The sequence below is a fragment of the Cicer arietinum genome, chromosome 2 (genome assembly GCF_000331145.2).
Source record: "Cicer arietinum cultivar CDC Frontier isolate Library 1 chromosome 2, Cicar.CDCFrontier_v2.0, whole genome shotgun sequence".
In the NCBI taxonomy this organism is placed as follows: domain Eukaryota; kingdom Viridiplantae; phylum Streptophyta; class Magnoliopsida; order Fabales; family Fabaceae; genus Cicer; species Cicer arietinum.
In genome coordinates, this window is record NC_021161.2 from 39,545,402 (window position 1) to 39,559,645 (window position 14,244).

General features: G+C 28.2%; 1 protein-coding gene across 1 annotated transcript; it reads right to left on the reverse strand.

Annotated features, from left to right (window-relative positions):
* Positions 1-308: 308 nt before the first annotated feature.
* LOC101504225 (omega-3 fatty acid desaturase, endoplasmic reticulum) lies at positions 309-3,383 on the reverse strand. The gene is made up of 8 exons (XM_004490547.4): positions 2,821-3,383; positions 2,615-2,704; positions 2,416-2,482; positions 2,178-2,270; positions 1,761-1,946; positions 1,567-1,647; positions 1,333-1,470; positions 309-796 (listed from the first exon to the last, which is right to left on the reverse strand). The coding sequence occupies exons 1-8, from the start codon at positions 3,102-3,104 to the stop codon at positions 611-613; spliced, it is 1,125 nt and encodes a 374-aa protein (XP_004490604.1). The 5' UTR covers positions 3,105-3,383; the 3' UTR covers positions 309-610.
* Between the last annotated feature and the right edge of the window lie 10,861 nt (positions 3,384-14,244).

Here is a 14,244-nt window from a genome sequence, read left to right on the forward strand (position 1 = left end):
TAATTGAAAATTGTTTAGACAGTTATTATTTACTGCTCAGTCATATTCAATTTTATCAAATTCCAATGGTCACTGAAATTCAATGATTATGACCCAAAAAAATTATTGATATATTATTTAATATTTCTGTCATGTCCTATGACTACTAATAAAATTGTTCAACCAAACCAACTTATATCTTTATTATCTGTAATTTTGTAAAAAAAAGAAGAGAAGTGGTGGTTAGGAATGAAACAAATCCCTTTACCAAATTTCATTTAAATTGCCCATGTGAATGCTCAGTACAAGTGGTAGAAACACATCATAGATGAAACTGACAATTCAATATTTATTACATTTTTATTTCATTTATTTCAAACATTATTATAGTATTCCACCAAGGGCAATTACATCATTGTCTCTAAAAACAAAATAAAACCAAAAAAAAAAAAGACATCATTATCTCTAAGTAGAAAATAAATTAACCAACGAGTGAAGCCCAATTCTTTTATAAAGTAGACATAAAGTCATGTGCCCAGCTAGCATGAACCATAACTCCAAAATGCAACCCATAAAATAGAAGTAGATTTTTTTTCTCTTTATTCTAGCATCCAATTAGATAACCCAAAATTCAATTAGTCTTGGTGCTTTTGTAGAGCTCAGGGTCACTTTGATAAAAGACAACATCTCCAGTGTCACTTACAAAGTGATCTTCTTTCATGCTTTGTACTAAGTACTTAATTAGATGAAATGGCAATGGAGATGATTTTTCTGGCTCACGGTAGTACTGTCCAAAAATTGGTTTTGCTGCTTTTGTCTGCAAAGAATTCAAAATGTGGGTCAATTAATTTATTGCATTCATTGTTTACTACTCTTACATACACTAGATTTTTATAAAAATAATAACAAATTAAATTCAGCAAAAAATAATAAAAGTAATATAAATAAAATATTTAAATATATTTTCGATCTAACACTTCTTTGCACTTAATGTGTGAGAATTTCACAGATATATTATTTTTTTTAAATGAAACTTAACACCTCTCACAGCTTGCTAAAGTATATGTGATATTATTTATTTGTCAAATGTACCAATATGTATTATTTTATCAATAACATATAAGGGCAATTTTAAAAGAAGTAAATTATAAGAATATTACGGATGAACAAGGAAATTTTTTTAATAGACCTTCTAAATTGAGGCATAATATATTTGTATAAATTAGAATGAACTTTTAAAAAAGTTTACTTAATGTGATTTTCAACAACTAAAGAATATTCCTCTAAAATAAACAAATAAAGAAAATGAATCATTTAAATTTTAAAGTTTTGGTGTAAGATAGATATAAATACCGCTTCAATCAAATGATAATGAGGAATTTGAGGGAAAAGATGATGGACAACATGTGTGCCAATGTCATGATGAATGTTATTAATCCAACCATAATCACGATCAACGGTTGTAAGACCACCTCTTAGATAACTCCATTCCTATCAAATTACATTCATGATTAATTAGACACAACAAAAATAAAAGGTACAAAATCAACTAATTATGTACATAATTAATTAAATTGTGTTTTTTACCTGGCCACGGTACCATGGTAATTTCTGCTTATAACCATGATGATGCAAGTATGTGACAAAATCCAACCACAAGACAAAAATCTGCAATTCATCAAATAAGCATATAAGTATTTTATAGACATATGTTAAAATAATTTAATTAATTAACACAAAAATTATTTAAAAAAAAGGTAACAAAGTTAGGGAAATGTTACCCAATAGGGAACTCCATAAAGCTTGAGAATTAAAAGAGGACTAGTAACGAATGACAAATAGAGAAGCGTAGAAAACATGACAGTCCAACACAATGTTGAAATTGTGACTTCAATTCTTTCATTGGCTGAGAACAAGTTGCTGTAAGGATGAAAGTGAGACCCTGATTTTCCAGGACTTCTTCTCCACTGAAATATTCAGTTTAAATCAGAATTAAAATTCATATTTTAAACCATATCATAAAAATAAAAATAAAATAAAATTTATGTATAGTTCAACTGATAAATATCAATATCGTTAAGTTTGATATTATATCTTAAATTTGAATGTAAGGCTTTGCGGTTGTCCGAAAATTTATTTATCATTTCTTCTATTAAAAAAATTGAATTTTTATAATAAAAAAAAAAAAAAAAACTCACCAAATAAATGGGATATGCAAACATTGGTAAAGGCACAGTGAACCTCACAAACTTTGTCATGCTGTCAAGATCCTTGTAAACTTTTTCTGTCAACTAAGATAATGAAACATAAAAAAGGACCCATGATTAAGAACAAGCTTCATGTTACATCATTGTTCCCATATGTTGGGACCAAACTACAAAAACTATATAATAATAATTTAATTAAGAACAACAATGGAACCAATAAATCACATACTGGAACCCATGATTCATCTTTCTCAACATTTCCATGGTTTTGGTGATGTGTTCTATGGCTAATTCTCCTGAAAAAATAATCATTAAACCAAAATAAATAATTTGGTGAAAATTCATATTAAATGTTTGACTAAGGAAACAACTACATGAACAAATTGAACAAGAAGAAAACAAAAATTGCCAAGAACCAAGTTACTAACCATCCATGGTATGGAACAAGAATTGAGGAATGCAAAATATGTCCCACAAAATTATTCAGCAGAGTACTATCTGAGAAGCTTCCATGGCCACTATTCAAACCAAAATATCAATGTTTACATCAAAACCATAACATTACAATAGCATTAACATGACATAAACATAAACATAAGTGAAACAAAAACAAAAAAAAACAATTTCTTTTTACCAATCATGTCCAAGAACAAAAATGGCCCAAAACATTGTTCCTTGAAGAGGCCAATAAAGGGGCCAAAAGAACCAGCTATCAAGTTGAATTGCAGCAACAACCAATGCAGCAACAACTAAAACATCTCTAAGAACATAACTTAGAGATCTCCATGGATTCTTCACCCAACAATGCTTTGGAATAGCAGCTCTAATTTCAGCAATCTTAAATGGTGGAGGAGCACTAGGGTCAAAATCAACATGGTTGTTGTTGTTGTCGTCCTCATTAGCTATAGCTATAGCCATTGCTTCTTGGCCTAGTGTTTCTCTGTTTTGGGATATGTGGTGAATAGATGAAAGAAAATGAAATGTTTTACTAACTTTTTATATACAACAAAATCCACACATGGGGTCGTTTAATTATACAATTGAAAAATAAAAAAAATGTGACGGTAGTAATAATAGTTGCACAAGATTCTAGTTTGACTTCAATTTTTTTTTTATTTAATTTTTTTCACTTTAATTTATGTTGATTTGCCTAAGATCTAGGTGCCGTGGGACAAACAAACGAGGATAACAAAGGTTGAAGATTAGACACATCGAACCATTGTATTTCTTGAGCAAACGGCACCAACAACAACTCCTAATGAATTTGGACCACTTGTCATTTTCGACTGATTTTTTGAAATTAGAAATATTAAACTAAAGAAGGATATTAATCAACACATTCTTAAAAATGCAATATATATTTATTGTTATTATTATTATTATTTGAAAAAATGTATTTATATTACTTATTATTAATAGACAATTAAATTGGGTTTCTTTAAAAAAATAATAAATAATATGTTATAATATGTATTATTAGCAATTCTGGAATAATTAAAATAAAGCTTTTTTAGTTACAATTAAATATATAATACTGTCATAAATAATATTTATAACGTCTATTTCATAGTTTAGATAAAATAAAGACATGATAAAATATAAAATTGATTAAAAATTTGATAAGTTAGAGACAAGATAAAAAAATCATCATATCAATTGTTTGATACATATATTAACAAATATTATAACATTAATTTATCACGTTAAGTGTTTGTTTCACACTTCATAAAGATATGATAAGTTTTTCTTAAAAATATAATAAAGTTATAGGATATAAACCATATTTAAATGAAAAAACGACCTTTATGAAAATATTTATTTTTCCAAATTAGCTTGGAATATTTCTAAATTTATAAACTAAAAAAAATTAGTTATAGAATAACTTTATATAATTAAAAAAAATCACATTTTTAGTCTCTACAAAAATCACATTTATTTTTAAATATTTTTTTCTTTCTGTAAACATGTTTAGAACATTATTAAAAGTCCATCTACATAAATTTAGAATTTTTAAAATTTGAATGGATTAAATATGAATGTTTTAAATAGCGAATTTCGAATTTATTTTTTGTGGAAAAACTTTTTATAGTGTAGTAAACATGTCTACAAAAAAAACCATTCATAAATATGTTGATGTTTTAGTATGGACTAAAACTGTTTGATAATAATTTTGTAGGGACTAAAATGTTTGATTTTTTTTTTTATATGGACTAAAAACAAACTTTCAAACATTTATATGGACTGAAAATTTATTTAATCCATTAAAAAAGTCAGTGATACTACAAGATGAACAATTTTAAATTTTCAAAAAATATCATGATTAAATAAACAAATCTATATATCTTAATATTTAATATAATTAAACTATCTAATATATTAAATTTAATATAAATTATGCAATAATTTGTATCAAATATTCAAACTGTTCACCAAGTAGCAACAAAATAAGCACAAAGAATAATATACTCTCATGAAAAAAATAAAAATAAAAAACTCTCATACAAGATTTATCAAACCGTACATAAAGTTAACCAACAAAAACAAAGTTTATTATTGCTAAAGCTTGTTGTAACTAGAGAAATGAAGTCAATTTCTTAACGTTTGATTATTAATATTTTTATTTTTAAATTAAATATCAAAATATAGTTTCTTTGAATATGTATTTATATTTTTTATATTTAATTTTTTATATTTTAAATTATATTTATAAAAATAAATGAATAAATTATTGTTTTATACAATTATGTTGGTTTATAACTCAATTCGTAATCAAGATAAAAAAATTAACTAAAAAAATTCAAGATTAACTAATTATATCTTCATCGTTCTTCAAACACTAAATTAAAACATATGATAGTTTATTCTAATATCATGTCTCTCTTACTTAACTACCAAAATGATCCTAAAACTAAGTTTTAATATAACAACTAGTAGTATTATATTAGGATGAACTATTGTCCCTAAATTCAAATATATGTACATAAATCACTAAAATATTTTTTCTCTAGCAAAACAACAAATTGAAATTAAAAATGAAAACGAGAAATAAAAACGACATGAGTGTTCTTGATCATGGTTACATAAGATACATATATAGTAAGATAATATATGATTTAGATATGTCAATTAGATTTCTATCTAAATAAGAGTGTTGTTGATGGTTACATGGGATACATATATAGTAAGATAAGATATGATTTATATATGTCAATTAGATTCCTATCTATTGGATATCACTAAAAATATTCAAGAGTGTTGACCAACAACTTATGAATGATATTGTGCAACACACAATGTATACTCCAGTTACTAATGTGGATAGATTATTTTGGGGGCAACATTGATCCGGGGAAGACTACCAAAGGAAAGTTCAATCATATTATTGGTAAAATTCACAGTAAGTTGAGTGGTTGGAAGCATTAGTGTCTTAGTCTGCTTGGTAAACTCAACTTTTCTAAATATGTGGTTAGTTGTATTTCGTATTATCATATGCAATATGCCAAGCTTCCTAAGACATTGCGAGATTAGATGGAGAAAATTCAGAGAGGTTTTTTGTGGGGGATACAGACCAAACTCATAATCTGCATCAGATTAGTGTCTTAGCCTGCCTAGTAAACTCACCTTGTCTAAATATGTGGTTAGTTGTATTTCGTATTATCATATGCAATATGTCAAGCTTCCTAAGACATTGTGAGATTAGATGGAGAAAATTCAGAGAGGTTTTTTATGGGAGATACAAACCAAACTCATAATCTGCATCACATTAGAATGGAGATTTGTTGTTTGCCTAAAATGGATGGAGGTCTTAGGATAAAGAGCCAACACAATATGAATGAAACTTTCCTTGTGAAAGTGTTGTGGAATTTGATTAATAAATCTAATGACCTTTGGTGCAAAGTCCTATACATCAAGTATATGAGAGCGAATGTCTTCTAGGTTTCAATAAATTTCCAACCTTACGATCCCCACTTTGGAAGTTTGTGGCTAGTATTTGGGATAGTTTTATAGAACCGTACTATTTGGCATTTGCAAAATGGGATTCACATCAATTTATGGCTTGACAAATGGATTCCTGACGAGCACTTTCTCATGAATACCTCTACCGAACTTACTATAGACACCATATTAACTGTAAAAGATGTCTTGACAACCATAAGGACTTGGGACATCAAATTCCTAAACAATCATCTTCCTCTCAATTGTGTAAGCCAATTGTTGGCTATTCCAACACTTACGAATAATTTCTATGGATACTGATGGCTCGAACTTCATTGGATGGGATGGTAATAATATTCTTCATTTCACTGTCCATAGCACTTATAATCTCCGAGGGAGCGAAGAACGACTATAGATGCAAAGTGGACTCGTTAGTGGAAGTGGAAGGGATCACACATAATCCAAAGCTTCGTGTGGCTTGCTGTCCATGAGCACCTCATAACAAACTATCGTCGTAGCTTGTGAGGTATCGACGTTTTACCTATGTGGGTTTCTTGCAAGAATGGACACGAAAACAATCAGTTATGTTATGAGGGACTACGTTCATGCAACACAAATTTGGATCAAGTTGGTCGATCATACACATATTACAATTTTTTTACTTTTACTTAAAAGGATTGGATCTTTGGCAACGTCGGGCATAAGGGAATAAGATAATACAATAATGATTGGCAAATGTCTTTAAGGTAGCTTGTTGGAAACTATGGACGTGGAGGAACAAAAGTATCTTTGATGATGAATTTTATTGTTTGAGCAATCCAACTCAAGAGATTATTAAGATGGTAAAGGAGATAGAGAATGTAAAGTTCCTCACTTGATTCATAGGCCTCAACAAATGGGCTCTATCTCCATTGGCTAGAAGAGACCGCATGAAGGATGGATGAAACTCAACAGCGCACACAAAAACTTGATCAATCTTTTTCGGGTGTGAAGGCCTTCTTCGCGACAGAAGTAGGAAACTTATGATCAATTATGCACGAAAAATTGAGGCTTGTGACGCCCTACATGTTAAGATGTAGGGTATGTATATGGGTATGGAATTGGCTCGTCAACAAGGGATTACGCATCTTCAAGTGGAGAGCAATTCTAAGGTCTTAGTTGACATGGTAATTTGATAGCTGCAAAATCAATAGAAATATCTCAACTCTTATATGTTGCATTCGTGAACTATGAAATATGGATTAGCATGTTGTGATCAACCACGTCTAGCAGGAAGGAAATCAAACTACTAATTGACTTGATAATTTTAATTCGAATTTACACTTTATTGATTTGTGTATATAAAGAATCCTCCTAGAGGCTCCAAAGTTTTTGACTTGAAGATATTTCTAGAGATGACATATCTTAGAATGTTTCTTTAGCTTTGTAATTTTTCTTGAATTTTGTCTTTTTTTTTACCAAAAAGAAAAAGTTTTCTATTATTAACCATGACTTTATAACTAACATTAATAAATATTAATATAATATATTATTTTTTTACAAGTTTAAGATAGTACTTGCAAGTTTACAATTTTATTATTTTGATATTTATTTATTTGGTATATTTTGAATGTTGGATTATTTAAATAATTTGGTCTATAATGTTTTATAATTTAAGTTTTAAGATTTTAATTCAGTTATCATGTATAATATTATGTTATTTATTGATATATTATAGTTGAAGTGTGGATAATAGGTATAAGAGTACTTCGATATCTAGAAGGTACGAGTACAAATATTGAAATAGTTACTCACTTTGGTATGCATTTAGGTGCAATGTTTTTTCATGCGGCAGGTATGAGAACATGTACTGTTGTTCCCTACCTGGACTCTATCAATTGTCGTCTTTAGAAATTGACACGATGATGTCATGATCATGTCGTGCGTTGATATGAATTTGCAACAAATTAGATAGTTCAATATATTATAAGTTTAAAAGTATTTTTTGGTCTCTTATGAATATTCATGGATATCCATTTTTCTCTAAACTTCATATTCTATAGTTAGTCTATAACTCATATGATTAAATGACTTTTACACTTTGATAATCATTTTTAACTTGTGTGTGTGTGTATGTTTTCTTTTGTGTAACTTCTAACGAAGAAAAAGATGTCATATAGTTTAAATATAAGTGTATTTTATACTTTTGATTTAATTTATAGTTACTTAAATAAAATATGTAGATATGATTTATTGAGTTTTATTTGTTGAAGAAAGTTTTGGATTCTCATTTATTTATATGCAAAAGGGCGTTGATATATGCATATAGTAATACATAAGGTAAATCAAGTCTTTCGAATCTTTATAAAAAGTTTTATTTGAAATACAAAATTATGACGTGTAAAGTAATCATATGTTGATACACAAAAATAATCATATGTTCATACATAAAAATACAAAAGTAATCATATGTTCATACACAAAAATGAACTTGCAGATATATTCTTTAGACCTATAAAGTTAATTGTTTGACCAATACTTATGAAATCATAACGTTTAAATTTTACTTTGGAAACATGCAATTATGTATGTTGAGATATTAATTCACATCAAGCCAACCAGCTATTATAGTTCTCCCCTTAATTTACAATCAATTTTGAATTGACAACCTAATATTCTTCCATCTAAGAGATTTTTTGGATTTGTTGTGTACATTTCAATTGCTCCAATATAATAGACTAAGATGACACGTAAAATAGTATTGGGAATATATTTTATAAATGAAGTCTCCATTAGTAATAGAGTATATTGAGCCAATAAATTGGAGAGTTATTTACAAATGAACTTGTTGACTATCATTTGATGATTTAATATTCACAATAATAGGGGGAGATAATAAGCAGCTGAAAATGATTATTGCAATATATTATTATATGATTTTGATTCTCGTACAAAGTAGTGTGAACCAAAAGTTCAAAAAAGAACTCATTTGCAATGTTTAGAAAACCCAATTATCAGCTGCAAATGCTCCAATCAAAATCTAAGTCCTTCTTGGACAATGTATCATTGCAAATTAGTCTCATCCATGCATGAAGCGTGGTATATTTTTCGGTTCCAAAGATAAAAAATAAGATGACCCAAAAAAGGATATGAATATTTTAAAAGAGTAATTTGAATAAATTGATTTTAGTTCCACAAGAACTGATCAAAAACTTGAAATTTGTGAAAATACAGAAACTCAAGAAATTATGTCATGAATCGAATATGATGGAACTGAAAGGAAATCAACGATGACAATATTTTTACATTATAATTTAGCGCTATATGTGATATATGATAATGGAGATCATGAATTAATGTCTATAAAAGTTATACAAAAATGCTTTAAATATATAAAGAAGCAATTGAAATGAAATTAAGTTCGCTTTGAATAGAGAAATATTTTGGACTTGCTATTCTGACACTTGAATATGTGAAACTAATTCGATAAGAATGATTTTCGCACGAAAAAAAAGAAGAGAATGACAAAATACATATATTCAAGTGTGTTGGTAAAAGACTACCATTGATTTTGAAGAGACATATTCACCTAAAATGAATTCAATAACTTTTTCATACTTGATAAAGTTTAGTAACCATAAAAGGCTCAATTTATATGAAAGATGTGTTCTTATTTGTATGATTTACTTGATAGTGATAAATATATAAAAAAATCCTTGAAGAATGTAATTTCTGTGAAACATATCATTCAAACTATTGAAGATATGATTTAATTAAAATGTGTAAGTTTCTTTATATGCTAAAATATCTAGAAGCACATTGTGCAATATTGCTTTGTGAATATTTTTCAAATGAGGATATAAAAATGACATTATTTGAAGTATGTTTACTTAAAGAAATAGTTTGAGATGAATATCAAGCAAAGATAAAGACTTGTTTGAGATTACAAAATATCTATTTGAAAAATATTTTTGTAAATTATGAAACTCATATAGCAAATGTTCTAAAATGGTGATATGTGAATAAGTCAAATCAATTGCGAACTCTGAATGTTGTAAGGTCACCAATTGTGATGATTACTACTTAGATCTTAGAGATGTAATATATATTAGTGCAATTAAATACTAATGTATATTGCTAATTATTAATTTGTTCTGAAATATCATTTGTTGTTAATTTATCAAACATGTAAACTTCTTAAGAACATGATGAAAATATATATTTTATCTTAGAGATGCAAGCTATTTGTTTAATCATTATAATGATATATTTTATCTTAGAGATGCAAGTTATTTGTTTAATCATTTCATAGTGATCTATGAAAGAAACTACAACAACAATCTCAACAAATAATGAGGAAATTTAGCACTAAATGAAGCAAGTCAAGAATGTGATTCATCAAATACAAGAGATTTGTGAATTTTATTCTAGAAAAGATTATTGCAACAATTTTGTGGAAATAATATTTCTTGCACTTTTATTTTAAAGAAGATTATAATAAAGGAGAAAGAAAAATCATTTTACAGTCACCGTCAATCAAAGCTCTCAACAAAAGGTTGATCTTCATCGTCTCAATGATTATTGTCTACATGATGGGGATAAATAAATATATGATGCACTTTTTTTTTCCTTCATCAAGGTTTTTTCCTATTTGATTTTTCTAGTAAGGTTTTTAATGAAGCGGTTCCCTCATAAAGAATGTTGTATTATTTTTCCTTCACTTGGATTTTTTTTCAATGGATTATTTCCTAGTAACGTTTTATTGAGACATATCCTTAATGGACACCCAATGGGGTGTTATGTCCATTTTCCCTAAACTTTCATATTTTATAGTTGGTCTAATACTCATATAATTATAGGGCTTTTAAAATTTGGTAGTGTTCTTTAACTTCATATGTTAATGACACATTATATTAGACTTTTAAAGTCCTTGTAAGTTATATGATTTGTGACCTATAAATTGGGTCATGTACTATTGTAAAGTTCACACCTTAAAGAACACAATACATAAATCATAACATGGTTCTCTTTTTTCATCTAGCATATTGACCCAAAAACTCTAAAATGATTGACACTTGGTTTGGACATGACCAAGCTTTTTCACCCCACAAATCCCATGTAGGACATATATTCAATATGTAAATTGTAGTAGTTACGGCTTCACCGCACAAATACTTTGATAAATCCTTGCTTTTCGACATACTTCTCATCATATTCATGATAGACATATTTCTTCTTTTTGCAGCCACATTGTATTTAGATGTGTAATATAGTGTCACGTCATGTATGATTCCTATGACAATACTAGTTAAACTTTTGAGAGACACACTTTCCTCCTTCATCTGCTCTAAGAACTTTTATGTACTCCTCACTTTGTCTTTCAACCATGGCCTTAAAATTAAAATTTTTAAACACTTCATTTTTTTTAATGAGATAAATCAACATCTTTCTAATACAATCATCAATAAATGATACAAAGTACTTGCTTCCTCCTAAAGAGTTTGTATGAATTGGTTCATAGACATCTAAGTTACTACTCTCAATCTCTCTTTTGATAATTTTTTCTACATGTTGTTTGAAAGAACTTCTTGTTTTCTTGACACTATGCATTTTTCACACAATTTAGATAGGACATGGATGTGAGGGAGTCCATGAACCATGCCACTTCTATTTAATAGCTAAAAATCTCTAAAATTCAAGTAACCAAACCTATAGTTCCATATCCACTCTTCACTATTCATTGTAGATACAAAACACTTGTGCTCCATAACCTGAATTCTTTGAAAGTTTTGTTCTTGGACAATAGGGCCTTGATGATCAGTCTCTTCCTTTTGTCAAGAACTTTAAAAGCATTATCCTCCATTATGATGGTATATCCTTTGTCAAGTAGTTGGTCAAGACTTAACAAATTATTCTTCGTCCCAAGAACATACAACCTTTCAAAATTGTTGATTGTTGTATGTCTTTTCATTTGATTGCCACCTTGTTAATACCCTCAACATTCAATGTACTATCATCATCAAACTTCACCTTATTCTTTGATATCTCATTAAGACTCACAAACCACACTCCTTATACCATGTCATGTGAGTTGAACAACATGTGTCTAAGTAAAATGTCCTCATTGAATGTTACTTTTTTCAAATTTATTCCTTTCCCTCTTCCACCACCAGCCCCTCATCGAGATATCCACAACCTCCTTCCCTTGAACTGCCAACACCAACACCTCTGGAATTATTTGAAGCAAGGTCTGATTGACCCCTCCGTCTTTGTTGATTATAAAACTTCTTGATTCTATTGTTCTTCCACTTCCATTTACATTCATTGAAATCTCCTTTGATGTTTGCTTATAAGGCTACTTCTTCACTTTTGGTTGGTTTACTTGATAAGGTTGTTGAGTGGTTTGAGAAAATGTCGGGTTTTGGGTGTGAATCTGATGCTATCACTTGTTCGGCTATGGTGTGTGCTTTTGCGCGTACTAAACATGTTGATATGGCTCGGCGTTTATATGATTGTGCAAAAATAGAGAAATAGATCATAACTAAGGACCAAGGAAGCAAACATTAGGCCTATCCACAAATTAATCTATTAAGATAATTCAATATTTATTTCAATTATTTAGTTGTGGCTAACCGTAAAACAACCGTGACTAAAAACATGTTCCCACGACTCTTTTAAGCGTGACTAATCTATATTTTAAAAGTGGTTAATAAACTGCGACGTCCAGCTACGCCACAAACATGATTAGCGTGACTAACTTTATTTGTCACGGTCAATTGATAATTTAGTCACGCTTGTAAACGTGGTTAATTAGTGTTTTTTTTTTAGTATATATATATATATATATATAACATAATTGAAAAACTGAATAAATTATTTTTATTAAAACAAATCTATAGTAACTAACCATAACAAAATACTAACATAGTAGAAACTGAAAACTATATCGCTTGACAGTTAGTAATATTTTATGAATAAACATTTATTAATGTGTTAAAAAATGGACCGGACGCTAAAACGAGAAGAGATTCAATTCATGGTTTAATCAATTCAATTATAGTTAAATCAGGTGACAAATAAATAAACAAAAAAGTATTAAAAATATAAATAAATAAAGGTGAAAAATTAAAAATTGGTTGAACTTATTACTATAATTTAACCCTTACTCAAAAACAAAACTATGGTTTAACCAAACTGTAATACAATCGACATTAACCAACTAACGAATTAGAAGATATCCTAGTCAACTAGTTGAATTGTCCAATTAGATCTTACGGACATGTACATCTACAACTTGTTCATACATGAATATGGGACTGAGATGTATCATATGAGTACTTTAGTGATAATGATAATATATCATTAAAGACTTTGTCTTTAACTTTGTTGTAGTTGTTGTAGTCGATAATATATCCATATATTTTCTATTTATATGAATCATAAAGTATTATCTACATTTGAATTGAAATATCATCAAATCATCTTAAATTTTTATTATAAATAAAAATAAAAATATACTTGTAAGATTACAAATTACTACAATTTGTCACATAATGAGAGAACAAAAACAAGATGTGAAATGGTGAAGCCCTTTAAGCAAGTGAACGAACCAGCTCCTAAGCTTCACATGTTGCTTATGCTAAAACTTAATATTAAACTTCAACCAGAGAACTATACATCACTCACAAATAATCATTCCTTATATTTTTTAAGCTCGACGTTAAAAAATAAAAATATCGTTACTGTTTATTGGCTATTTTAAAAACAATATAATTTTTTTAATTGGACAACATACGAAAAATTAACTAATGCAATATAAATAGAGATAAAATAAAACGATGACTAGATATTGTTAAAGAGTCTTTTAAAATCTTCTAATTCTACAAAATCTTTTAAGATTTTTCTCTCAAAATAATCTTTTAAAATATCAATCAAATAAACCCCTAAATATCATTGTGTTTTAAAATGAAGGTTGGATTAACTATTTTTGTCATCGCTTATACAAAAAATATATTTTTATATAATTATTATATTCTTATAGGTCTCTACTATAAGAAAAATAAAAATACTCCTAACTGATTGCCTCACTTTTTTCCACTATAAAATTTAATAGGTTTATTTCAAAATGTAAAAATAAAAAATA